The sequence below is a fragment of the Varroa destructor genome, unplaced genomic scaffold, assembly GCF_002443255.2.
Source record: "Varroa destructor unplaced genomic scaffold, Vdes_3.0 BEIS01000007.1, whole genome shotgun sequence".
Classification (NCBI taxonomy): Eukaryota; Metazoa; Arthropoda; class Arachnida; order Mesostigmata; family Varroidae; genus Varroa; species Varroa destructor.
In genome coordinates, this window is record NW_019211460.1 from 21,712,013 (window position 1) to 21,725,530 (window position 13,518).

Sequence of the window (13,518 nt, forward strand, 5' to 3'; positions counted from 1 at the left end):
CATTTTTATTGATGCTTGATACATTAGGCCTAACTTTTTCTAATGCGGAAATTTGTCTCTATATAGAGATTTTTATATAATTTCGAATATCTAGTAAAGCAAGTGGCGTTGTGAGCCAGGCTCAAGTACAATGAATTGGTACTTCAAGAAATTGGGAAAAAATTAGGCCAAAATAAGGTGTGAAGTACAAGGGGTGTCATTTGAAGATCCAGTATTTATATATATATTTAGTAGATAATATATATCCGGGATATATATATTATCACCTACCCAGGGGTACTCAAAAGTGGAGGTCTTCTAATCTCTGTAGAGACCGACCCTCGTCCAGAGAGATTTTCATCTCCTCGTCGATCATGTCGAGGCTCCGGGCGACTTGTTTCTTCTTTCAAATCCGGATGCGGTAGGAGAGGCTGCTTCACAACAGATTGAGCCTCTTCCGCTTGCTCATTCATCTTGCTTATTGGCTGTCCCGTACTATTGTTGTTGCCGCTGCTGCTGCTAGTGCTAGCCCCTGGTAGACTTATCTGGGGATCCTTACGCTTCTGGACGTCACCTTTGAGTCGCGCCACCTATTTATATGACAATATAACGCAGTATATGCAGTATAGTGCAGATAATATTTTCTGATTCAAGCAACGAGTTTTACTAATAAGCTCTCAGTACCAAGAATCCTACACAATAGCTGCAAATATAAAGTTAACCTTACAAACGACAGTATTTAGTATAAAGGGAGATATGGATCAACTGTATCGAATACTAAATATGGTCGAACCTTGTTACGCAAAAACCGGTTGGGTATAAGCTTATCGGGCGTCTGATCTAACTCGTGACAGACGGGACATTCGTGATGGTCGGAATCGAGAAGCGCTTGGCGAACACACTCATCGCAGAAACAACTGCCGCAGCACGGAATAAGCACCGCGTCGCAGAGCAAGTCCTGGCATATCGAACACTGCAGTTCCTCAGGGATAGCTGGTTTGTCCTCGATACCTGATGGCTTGTCTTCAAGATCAGGAACAAACGGTGGCTTCTCTATCTTTCGTTCCTGGTATGCTTGACTGAAATACACATATAAAAAATAATTAAAGAGGAGTAGACTTAACCCAAGGGCCTGAAGAAAATTGCTGATATCTAACACTAGGCGAACTTACGCATCCAAGAGTGGTATGACAAGTTCTCCATTGCTAGACAACATGACGCCTTTATGTGTAGGATCGTCAACGGTGACCATGAAACTTCGGGGAATGCCCGTACTTCGTTTTACTTCCACGCGAGGGTTGCCTTTGTCAACCGGCTGAAATAAGCATTTAATTATTTTGGATTAGAAAAACTAATTCGACCTTGATGTTTGATTTCATACCCTGCTTAAGAAATATTAACGAAGCAGTGGGTAGGGATGCAGTTCATATAGAACTTTTAGCTCTTTGACATCGTATACACAGATCGCTTGTATGTTAGAAGTTCCCGATAGTAAATGAAATCGATAGGTTTAGGATCGCCTCCACTAACTTAAATGTTGGAAAGCTATCTACTTATGAGGGTGTATACAGATCCATTCACAGTCAGACTCTTGTAAGAAAATTTACAGATTTATCTAACCAATACTAACCGCATTGGGGCACTTCTGTATCCAATGTCCTGGTTTTTGACACTTTTGACATACGTAAGTAGCTGGCGGTAGTCCGAAGTATGGTCGTTTCACAAAACGTGATGAGTCGTATTCACTTGAAGACTGTGATATAACCGCCTTAATTTTGTCTTCTTCGGAAGTTGACGACGCGGCGAGATCGATAACCTATAGCATCAATACATGGTCGTAGCCAAAAAAATACAGGCACACATTACGAACACATTATTTAGTTCCTAGTGGTTGCTGTGTTGATGAAACGTTGTTAGTCGGAACATGTTAGTATATTTATGACTGACTAAAGTACTCAAGTATTTAAACAACTGGACGCATAATTAATTAACTTAACAACCTATTTTATTATAGGCGATCAAAAATAACAAAAAAGCAGTTGTTTTTGATCACCCAACATCAATGGGAAATCAAAGTTCTGAATATATTATCTAACATTACTGTCGACGGTCCATACAATTACTGCTCGGCTGGGAACAACGATTCTTTTATCATTTGCTCCTCTTCGAAATACACAATAAAATACACAGTACATCTCACTTACTGTAAAAGCAACACTTAATTTGAGGCCTAAACAACTGGAAATAACATATCTATTAAAAGTAGTTTATTCCTCTAATGAAGCTCAAATCGTTCCAAATGATGACGACTTCAGCAGTTTCTCAAGGATAAATCTCATGGTAACGCATAGAAAAGGCAGTGGACTTACGAGAACGATTAGATAATTATCGTAAAACCTCGATAAATAAACTCACAGGTGACACAAATAGCTTGAGTGGTAATAAGTTAATTGTGAAAGGAAGCGCCATCCTGGGAGTAAAAATAAATATAATATAAACAGATCTATAAAGTTACAAGAAAAGAAAAAGTTGAAATCAACAAACTAACAAGGATCGCTAAAACCGGCATTTGGACAAACTCAAACACATCACACAAAAAATGGGATAGAACGAGAAGCTAGCCAATTAACCAAGAATTAATCACTGAAAAATCGAACGGAACAAACCTTGTAATTATCGGCGGCGCCGCCGCGTGAATCAGCCTATAAACAACGAACGAGAAAAAAATCATACTTAGTCGGCCCGGATCCCCGATAAAAATTAGAGAAAAATTGAGCTTATTATACGTCCACTGTACCCCTTCCCTTCTCCGCAATGTTTCAATTTTTTTTCAAGAGAGCACACACGCTTTTAGTTTCATATACGCATCCACACAAGCACACCGCCGGCAGTATTGCGACACAGTAATTAGAGCACGAAAACGAATCAAACAGTAAAGACGACCACAGCTAAAGTCACTCTGAGAATGATAATCTATGAAAAAAATTCTCATCACACAGTGGAAGATTCATCAAAAACAACTGACTACGCGCAAAAACTAACAGTGCCGTCTGTTTTGATCAGATTTTTAATAAGCAGACCAGCAGGCTATTTACGCAGACAAAAAATCGTCTAGGATTAAATGTAACATAAAAAACTGATACATTTGTCGAAATTAATAATAATGCATCAATCCTCACAGAGTGTTTTCGCTGAAATCAACCATCGGCATGTTAGATAAGCTGTATCGGCTATAGCATTATTCTACTTGTACGTGTCGAAATCTCCATCCATTCAATTTTGCGCAATACAAATACCAGGACGCCTATCCTAGGCGATCCCTATTCTATTTTCTGTTTCCAATGAAACGTAAAAGTAGCGATAAACAACCAACATCTGACGGTTTTGCTACTGTTTGCTTCTGCTGCTGGTTGACTTGAGCGACAATAATTAAGTAAGATTTTTTCTTCGTTTGTGATACTGCGGCGAGGACATACACAAAACTCAGGTTTTTAGAATTTTTAAATCGATCAGTGAAAGTGTTTATTTTTCCAAAATTCAAGATCTCATTAAGGTATATGATGTGTTGACAGTCTCCGTTCAGTCAACGGTACCACTTTTGTTGTCTGGCTTCTGCGCATTCACTATTATTTTGCGCGCAAACTGCCCGCTCTGGTCTGATGATGACCAGGGACGTCGGGGGTCCACTCTACAACTTGTGAATTCCCATTTCACCCATCTGCTTGCTCTGACGAAGTCTTTCAAGTGTTTTTTTCTCTTGAATCTATTCACCTCATTTTGTGTCTCATTGACACCTTGAACAACTGAACTCTAAGTTAAGTCACCCTTACTCACTTTAATATGTAGAACAATGAGCATCCCACTAATTCTGACCGGTGAAATATATCAAGCAAATTCAGATCAGCCTCATACTATTTGTATCGGCCAGGAATTAAATCAGGCTGATAATTTAGATATTTAAATTCGGCTTGATAACGTTTAACATCTATATAGACGTTCACAAACGTCAGGAATGAGGCAATTGCAATGCGTTATTTATAGAGATGACCTTCGTTGCGATTCAATTTCTTGATATACCGAATCTCATACGATATGTTAATCTTGCCTCCTTGACAACAAAGTAAACAGCCCATTCTAGTCCTTTGTATACATAAATTAATCAACAGGTTACAGTTATTTCTTTAGATAGTTTGCTAGCTAGACTGTATTCAACAACGGCTGAAAAAACTGTCATGGTCAAAACAGTTTTTCTACATGTTTTTTGTTCTAATTTACAATGTAAAAAAATAGTAAAAAAAAGAGCGACAGTGCGAAGATATAGCAGATGAAATGAAAGAGTAACTTCACGTTATTATAACTTAAATATCTGTATACATTATATTCTGGTGTACAGGGCCACAACTGCGCTTATATATGTATATATGATGGTAGTGCCGTTCTCTCTATAATTATTACTAGTGTATTTAGTCATTCTATATTATGTATTTCATTGTAATATATATATGTATATATAATATATATCTATGTATTTATATATCATATGTCATATCGACTAAAGTCATGTCATGTTTCTACCGGGATCTTGTTACTTCAAATGATTTTACCTTATGCATCTGTTCATCTCAGTTTTAGAGTTGACGTCACAACGATAAATACACAAAAGGGTAGTGACTCCAACGCTGTTAAATTTCCATTAAGTTATAGATAGCCTGCCAGAGAGCTCATATTCTATGATACTTGCTCATACTAATAGTAGCTTGGCAGCAACGTGCACAAATTCGATACGTGAAATTCTATAACAGTTCAGACGCAGTGCATTTTCAATGTCTGAAATTACTAAAACGCAGATTGAAATACTGAAAAAAATACACCCGTAATATTGTTACTATTACTACCGACAGAAGTCAAGGTAATGGCATAGTTGCTTTCTGGCCTAAAAACTATTAAACATTATTACTTCTGGCACTGCAATCCCGAAAGCACTTCTTAAGGTACGTTCGCCAGTAATGTGAACTCTCCCTGGGCCACCTTATGCATCTGTATTCATTTCTGTGACTTCAACCAGAACTAGTTCAAAGGTGTGCCCCTGAAAGCTGTAGTCATATTTTGGCCTAACATTAGTTATAGTTTATGATATAGTCACCCCCTTTTTTTAAAAACAATATCAACTCCGCGCATGTGCTATGACCTCTACTACTCGTCAAAAATTGTGTTCTACTAGGTCAATGTGGCTATATCAACATTACTTTTTTAATCGTATTATGTCGCCTGTATGCTTGTGTTCTTTCACCCATCCAAACACAATAGCCAACCCAGTGAAAGTAATAAACGACATACAAAAATATATCTCGCAATGATACGTTTTGTAAATGCTATTATTGCAATTATTGTTTTCTCAATGAGTCAATGGATGAATCAATCAACTGAACTCGAGCACCGATCGCAACGGTTTAGAGGTTGCAAGTGCTTTTGCCGAGCGACAGAGGAGTGTTAAGAGAAGGTTCGTTGCCACAAAGTTCGTGTGCCAGTTGGTTGTCAGGTGCATCGTGCATCCTGACAGCGTTGGCGTCATCATAGTCATCCTGTCATTGTGGGGCCCCTCTTTGAGCCCCAGCCGTTGTCTCCTAGAAGGTCCCCTTCCTCGTTCGCAATACATACGCTGCTAGCGGCCACCTCAGCTTCCAGAAGCGCATCCGTGTCCGACGTCTCGCGGCGCCTGATAACAAGAATGGAAGACACATTAAAAATCTGCCGCGAAGGGTGGTAATTATGCAATGTTTGGCATCTTCAGCGTACAGTAATGTAACAGAGCTGTACGATTTATACAAAATTATCGACATCCACATCGTTGTAGATGCAGCGTGAACAATAGATGAGTGCAATTAGAGCTTCGTGACAGCCACACAATAATTGATGAAGCATTAATTGTCAGTTCCTCCAGAACGTATTTAATGTTGTACGCTTGTTTTTAAATTTTTTACCTTCGACTTAAGTATATGTGAGACCGCTGAAATAACACATTAACTTGTAACCATAATCAGCTTGTGCTTTTGCCCTATTGCAACAATTGTACGCACCAGTTCTTTTTGTTGGCGCCCACGATGGGTATGCGGGAGACGAGCACTGAGGTGTTTTTAGCAACCAGGGTGTCATCACTGTCGTAGACTTCTTTCGTTTGAGCGTTGGTAATCTGCAGCTCATAATCGGCGTTCTTGCCAATCTTCTTTTGCTGAATGATATTTTTCTTCAGCTCTCCAATAGAGATATGAAGTCCATCAAACGTTACCGTGTCGAATTCTTTCGACGACTTGAACTTGTAGTGTACCGACATGGCGCTCGCCTGTGATGGATCGGCGCCGTCGGTACACGGGACACGCCTATGAACACCTGCTCACCGACTGATTCGACGTCTCGTCGCACACCCACCGGCAGTGATGAAGAATCCAGGCGTCCACTGTAAAATCCACGTCGATCCAACACCTAACCAATGAACAGTCCTACCTGGAGGCTTCACACAAAAACACTGAAAGCAGAAAAGAGAAGGAGAATTTAATGGTTAAGAATGGTTGGACAGAGCAGACTGACTATTGTGGAAAGCGATTAATTCTATTTTGGCATAGTTGCAGATTAAATCAGAAAACCCTTCAAATATTGAACTTCAACCAATAAATTCAAAGGGTAGTCGTTTCTTACTTATAAAAAATTGACCCGAGGTTAATTCACTGCAACTTTCTACGTGTATTTTATATGTTCGGGCTTAGTTGCGACAGTATGCCAAATAGCAGTAACGAATCTTTCTCTCTCTAGCAAAAACAATAGGTCGTTAACCAGTTAAGGTAAAGTTGCTATCTTCAACGTAACTTATTTATCATTTCAAGTAAGAGCAATTTGTTTTCTGCAATTGCGGTTAAGCATAATTTAAACAGCACCTGCGTCAGATGAAACTGCCGATAAGGCCACCTTATATTGGTGGCATTTTTTTAAATTTTATATGTAACTGCGTGAATACGCTTTGTATTTTATTTCACATAACATTTACGAACAACAACTTCAACTAAAGTATATCAAAAAGGATGTAAAGAAGCAGCGGCTAAAGCAGTAAATATTAGTTCTAAATTATGAAAGCACCTACAAGTGGTGATCTACAAACAGCCAATCAAGCTGTAGAAAAAATCGGAGAGTATGATTTTGGGTGTCAAACAAAATACTCAACTGCCGCCCAATGATAACATTAATAATATAGTAGTGACAACAAAGAAACGGAATTCTCCCGTATTATACCCCAATAGTAATTAAAAGCTACGCATGATACTGTTTACTCGTATGCTTATCTATGTGACACTGTCATCCCTTAATTGTAGAAAAGGAACATTTGATATGCGCCAGTACACACCCACACATTTAATAGTAACTCAATTTATTCAGCTGTACCCCTATAAAATATGCTCAAATACACAAGGTGTTATGTATATATTGAGAATTTAATGATTAGTGTAAAACTGTACGTGAACAAAAACAGATGTTTTAAATGTTTTGCATGTGCTAACGGCCATGATGATTACGGCTTCAATGTGAAACCTAAACCATTATTTGGTTATCGTCGATGTCATATATAATATGCTGTTATTCCATTCACAAATAACTTTTCAATAGTAACCTGGCATTAAACGATAACAGTAGGCATAAACTCGTCGAAGTATCGATCAAATATGCTATGTACAAAAAATTTCAACGGAATTAAGTTTGGATATTATAGCAAGTCCTGCATTCAAAAAATACAGAGGCTTATAATGGTCAAAAAGTACAGAAATGTGCGAAAAGGTGTAAAGTCTTTAAAAAAAAAGACCGTTGGAGCTTATCTGGACAACCTAGTGTGGTTTTGATATGTCAAGACATACCCTTTATTATCATATCAAAAACCTAGGTGTATCAATGGTATTTTTAGCCTTCTTTAAGCCCTTGAAATACATTAAAAATTTCTTTTTCTTTTTTAAAAATTGCCGGTTTTACTCATGAAAATATTTTTGGACTTTTTTCAGAAACTGCATGAAAACCGGCAATAATGTCCGTTTCGGACAAAAAGAAGCGTTTGGTTATTATAGCGTTTCGCTTATTGAGAAAGAAAAAAACTAGATTTTTGCTGATATTTGCTCCGACAACAGCGCATAGTTGATGAGTTCGTTATTTTGTCCTAGAAAGAACTGGTTTTCGCCTAGTATCAGGAGTTGCTGATGGCCGCATGCCCGTCATAACATACAGCCCGCCAAAGTTTACCCTAGTTTAAAAGCAACACCCTATATATTTACATGCATAATTTGCAACAAGTGTCAATAGTAGGTTTTATTGCATTGCATCTTTCAATCTGAATTTGGTTATTACTAAATAAAATATTATATAAAATACCATCACGGATAAATCCAATATTGGCAAGCAAACAAGCATCTCCCAAAAAATAGTTCAATCAAAATATTTTGTCTATGGTGGTCTATCAAAAATAACTCTGAGATGTTTTTTTTATATTGCGAACTATTTTTCATGATACCGTTATGTCTCAACACATGTTTTAACCAATTCCAATCGTTCAGCCCATTGAGTCAACTAATTCAGTGAATTCAAAGAACTTGCTTTGTTGAACTTCGTTTACAGCTTGGAACAAACACCGTGGAGCAAGTACAAAAAAGAGCTAACCGTTAACATATGCCCACTGCTATAAATGGTTTCTGAATGAAGCGCTAAATAAGAGATTTCGTAGACTGGGTTCATTGCAGAGCTATCTTCAGACTAGATGATCGATTAAGCACTAATAAAATGTAGTGAAGTCAACTTTTACATTCAAACAAGTGCTAAATGCCTTCCGCACTTCTGATTGGCACCACTTCACTTTCTAATAGCCATGAACAATGGTGTCCGAGTCAAGTAAAATATGACAGATATATTTCTTCCTCTTCTATGTAGACTTCTTGCATATAGATAAAGCAGTGTACATCGTTGAAGGTTACATATAATCTCTTGCAGTGCGTCATGACAGAAGGTCTGAATGAGCTTTTAGAGAATCTTTGCGGCCGAGCCGGACCATAAAGGTGCAATTCGAGTGAAAAACCTTTAGAACTAAGAAGCGCATATATGAGTATTGGTCACGACAGGCAATAAATATGATTATATTACCGGTTACATGACCAAAAAAGAGAAAAACGCTTTTATATATAGCAATTCACGACATCATAAATTAACAGATAACCCAACGTGATTACAATGTACTAAATAGCTCAGTGTGTTTAAGTTGAGACACTAATTTCCTCATACAATTCAAAACATGATTAAAAAGCAACTAGTCAAATCAATCATCTTCGACCTCGACATGGTGTGACTTCACTTTCCAAAAATCAAACTCGCATTTTCGTCAATTCTATTAGTATCACCCGAACCATCGAGTCAATTAGAAAAAATGAAGCCGTTTCACTTACGTGAGAGCCAAACCTACTGTACATAAGAATGAATAACAATAACTACATTACGAACTGTAGGAAATTCATCTTAGGTCGCCGCCTCGTCCACGTAGAGTCGACGCAGGCGATATTCAAGAGCTTAGTTCTGTTTATCTATGTTATATCGAGTAAATTGACTAACTCGTAAGCGAACGAAAAAGAATACGATTTTACCAATGTTTTCTTTTTATTAGAACCATCGTTTGATTATCAGTGTTGTTATTGTTGTTTATTCTATGGCTTCTTCTGTATCCCTTCCCTATCCGTAAAGCCCTTGCGGGAAACCTTATTTCAATGATTCGTATAATACAAGCACGTACATGCAGATAACACACAGACGACGCCAAGAAAAACAGCCACAACAGTAATAAGATCAACAGCTTAGGCAAATATGTTACTACCACAAGATCCATACCAGCCAGAGAACCAGGTTCTTTCCAGTTGATCTACGTGGCCAGAATCACGAGACGTTGCGGTCATCTACTCCTATATCAGCTAGTGTATACCCTATTAACTAACGTTACAGAATGCCTGAACAACGTTCCGCTTTGCACGTCCCTGCGCAACTATCACTAACCACGAATACTAATGATGGATAATTGATGCGGAATACATACGTATTTCGAAATTCAATTCCTGCAATTCCACTTTGCACTTTTTCCCATCAAACCTGTCCAACACGTTCTGTTCCGTAACTCTCCCGTTTTCAGCCCTTAATGCAGTTTATGTTTGTTCTACTTGTCTCTGGCTGTTTTCGTTACTATTGTCCTCTATGCGATTTTTGTGAAAGCAGCGATTTCAACAGGTTAAACGCACTTAAATCGCTCTCTCACCTTCTTCCGCTTCGAAACAGTTCAGAGTCGACGAACGCTGAACTTAGTGAGTTCGGTGCTGCCCGTTATTTATCTTTACTATATTATCGCTGTTGCCAGAGAAACGATATTAACAACGACAAAAACCACGAATTGAGTTAATGATGAAAATTTTGATGAGTATCACCACTTAACACAAGAAGCACGTTTACGAATTTATTTTGTAGATAATTGTCAATAAGGAGATACGAAATGTAGCACAATAAGGGATGGCGCATCGCTTCATCGAACTGTTGTCGTCGTTGCTGCTGGGATTAATTATGGCTGAACGTATCTACACTTCCTTTTTATTTTTTTTATTTTCCTTTTGGGTCACAATTTTTATTGACTTTTCGTCCCTATAATTTCATAATATTACCAACGCTAATAATGTTGATTTCTTTTCCGCTCCGGCACAGTAAAATCGTCAGACTGTTCATGTTACTGCTGAAGTACGTATCAATTAGGCAAACAGCCAGTTAGTATAGTAGTGCGCCCGTCCGCAGTTGGCTTTAACAATTGTTAATTATCAACACCCGGTGGCTGTAAGTGTGTGGTAGGTTTACGTTGACAGGAAGCAGTTACTTGTGCTTGCCAACCCTTGGCGACGAATTGTAGTCGTAAGAGCGTAGCAGTTTCAAGTAGGCGGATATAGGTTGCTAAGACAACGGCACAAGCAGAGGGGTCCTCCTGGCTTACCCTCGCTCAGTGGCTGTGGCAGCACCAATCTCAGAAACAATAATGGCAGCAGCACTTATCAACGAGAAAATATTGAATGGCGGTGAACGGACGAGGACTCGAGACCTCTTAACACTTGCGTAGCTGCTGCACCAGCACGGCGACACTGGGGAATTGCGGCAGCCGGCGTTGGTAACAACCCAAGCCACACACAATGCACACAGTCCCAGTCAACGACCAGTTTACCAGGCGACAGAAAGTCGCCACTCGCACTTATTCGCCGAGACACGCAGCAGAGGTGGCCTAAGCCAGCCTGCCAATCGACTGGTTGACGATGTAAGCGGCTGCTATCGCTGTAAGCGTACTAAGAATTGTCAGCCCGTACCCGAAGTGCCACAGGACAACAGAGCAGCCGGTTCAGCAAGCCAAAACGGTCGTTACTTATGGCGGTGGCAGCACGAGCGCCGTGTCACAGTGCTTTAGCTATAGCAAGTAATAGGCTACCCGGAACAAAACACCGGTGATCAAGCAAACAGGAATGAGAGGTGGCTGCTGAGCGGCGGCGGAGATGGTGGAGGAAGCCGCGCATTAGCAGACGATATGAGTAAAATAGTAGTATCAAAATGGCACCGTGATGCATTCGTCCGCGCGCCTCAATAGGCTACACTAGCAAATATTTTGTTGGTTGTCCGCCATGATGGCGGTGGTAAAGCAATAGAGCTCAAGATATTACATTAGGGAGACTCAGTTTGACCAAATAAGGATGAGGCCTGTGATAATTTAAGTTAGAGCTGCGCTTGGTTGGCGAACATGACATTTCGGTCATAAAATTCTTCATACTATTTGTCTTTAAGGAACAGTTGGCATTGGGGATGGCAATGCTTCGATGACCTTGAGAAAAAATTGCTAATATTGAAGGTCTGCAAAGAGACAAGTTGATAGAAGGCACCGTCGACGAATAATTTAGAAAAAAAAAGCAAATATGTTTTAGGCGATTTCTTATCGAGAATATATTAAATGAACTTTACATTTTTAGTTAGCAGATATTTGCATCAAAAGATGCGAGAATAAGTGAATTAAAGAATACACTTCGTAAAACTAAGCATCGTCTCTGAACTTACAAACGAAGCACAATAAACTGCCTCAATATTTAAATACTTTATTTTTCGTATACTGGTTCAAAACGTTTCTGATTTTTGTTTACGTTATATACTCTTAAACAATGTTCTGATACTATGTATTTATTTATAATAACAATATAATGCATTTTTTTTATAATGTTTTAATCCTATATATTGACTTCGTACTAACTTGACTCACAGATCAAATTTTCAATTAAGTTAATTTTGATTGGTTGAACTTACACAAGAAAAAATTTTGTTTATAATTTTTATCTTCGTGAAATTAAAGGTTATTATGAACGATATCACATTTATAATTCTATTGTAACTTCTTATGTCCAGACACGAGAATAACAAAAACCAAAAGGTCTCTTCATTAACGGTATCGGCACTGAGATTTTAAGACGTTTATACTATAGCGACGGTCATGATTAACAGTATAATCATACAAATAGCTAACTAAGATAACAAAGAACGTTGGTTGAACGTTCAGCCCTATGCCTATGGCGTGTTGCACCAACCGAAAACGATTCGGTTTTTTTAAAATATGAAATTGACACAGTCAAATTGACATAAAGTCATGTTGAGAATATCGAAATGATATTCCTTGTTAGTAAATGCAGCCATTGTATTCGTCAGATTTGTATTTACGTGGGCCTTGACCTTGCGGATAAGAAGAGTGGTTAGATGAGCAAATAATATGTTAAACAGGCATAAAGGTAAATAAAGGCAGAACAAATTGGGTTCAATTTCTAGCATTAGTCTTTTTCCCCGGAAAATGTCACTAATATATATATACATATATATAAGGTATAACATTCAAATCGTTGCGAGCTGTTACTCGTAACGGACATGCATTTCACACGGAAGTACCTCTTCTTGAAATTACAAACTTCCATTTTCGTCTGAAATCGAAAGTCCATGACACTAGCAGTTTTCATGTACTTTTGTAAAATCCGAGAAAAATCTCTATGCTAACCTAAAAACACTCGAAAGTTAATCAGAATCAATTTTTTATGCAGAAGATAACAGTCATTTCATTCAGAGAACCTCAAATGCCGACTGGGCGATTCGGTTAAGTTCCAACCAAAAGTCTTTTTGCACCTCAGTTTAGACTTTTGGACCGTTTTAAGCTCCTGTATTTTTTTTAACTTTTGGCCAGTTAAAGTAATAAACTAAACGGTTACAAATAATTAGCTTATATAAGTGATTGCGAAATTACATTTACGTCTATAAAATCCAGTGAAGTGTTGGAATTTTTTAGCGAGATTGCCGGCCGCTAAAAAATTTAGATGTAAACGCCTTTTATATTACTGCGTTTAGTATGCAACTACACGCTATCACTGCATTATCACACAAACATTGTTATTGTATTTACGACTGTTTAAAATATCCCGCGAACTG

At 38.3% G+C, this 13,518-nt stretch overlaps 1 protein-coding gene across 9 annotated transcripts in view; it reads right to left on the reverse strand.

Moving 5' to 3' along the window:
- Window positions 1–13,491, reverse strand: part of LOC111253793 (uncharacterized) — a 21,705-nt gene extending 8,214 nt beyond the window's left edge. For 2 of the 9 annotated variants that reach the window (XR_002674822.2, XM_022813783.2), the window contains exons 1-8: window positions 10,082–12,074; window positions 6,057–6,502; window positions 5,638–5,695; window positions 2,646–2,681; window positions 1,610–1,795; window positions 1,152–1,294; window positions 773–1,058; window positions 271–569 (exon numbers count right to left, since the gene is read on the reverse strand). Coding sequence is in view for 7 of the 9 variants with exons in the window: in XM_022813783.2 (XP_022669518.1) it covers window positions 271–569; window positions 773–1,058; window positions 1,152–1,294; window positions 1,610–1,795; window positions 2,646–2,681; window positions 5,638–5,695; window positions 6,057–6,310 (1,262 nt within the window). In the remaining 2 variants the exon portion in view is untranslated. Of the gene's footprint in view, window positions 1–270; window positions 570–772; window positions 1,059–1,151; window positions 1,295–1,609; window positions 1,796–2,645; window positions 2,682–5,637; window positions 5,696–6,056; window positions 6,503–9,879; window positions 10,060–10,081; window positions 12,109–13,336 lie in introns of those variants that run through there. The other 7 variants (XR_015316834.1, XM_022813779.2, XM_022813781.2 and 4 more) reach the window with 7 other exon arrangements.
- Between the last annotated feature and the right edge of the window lie 27 nt (window positions 13,492–13,518).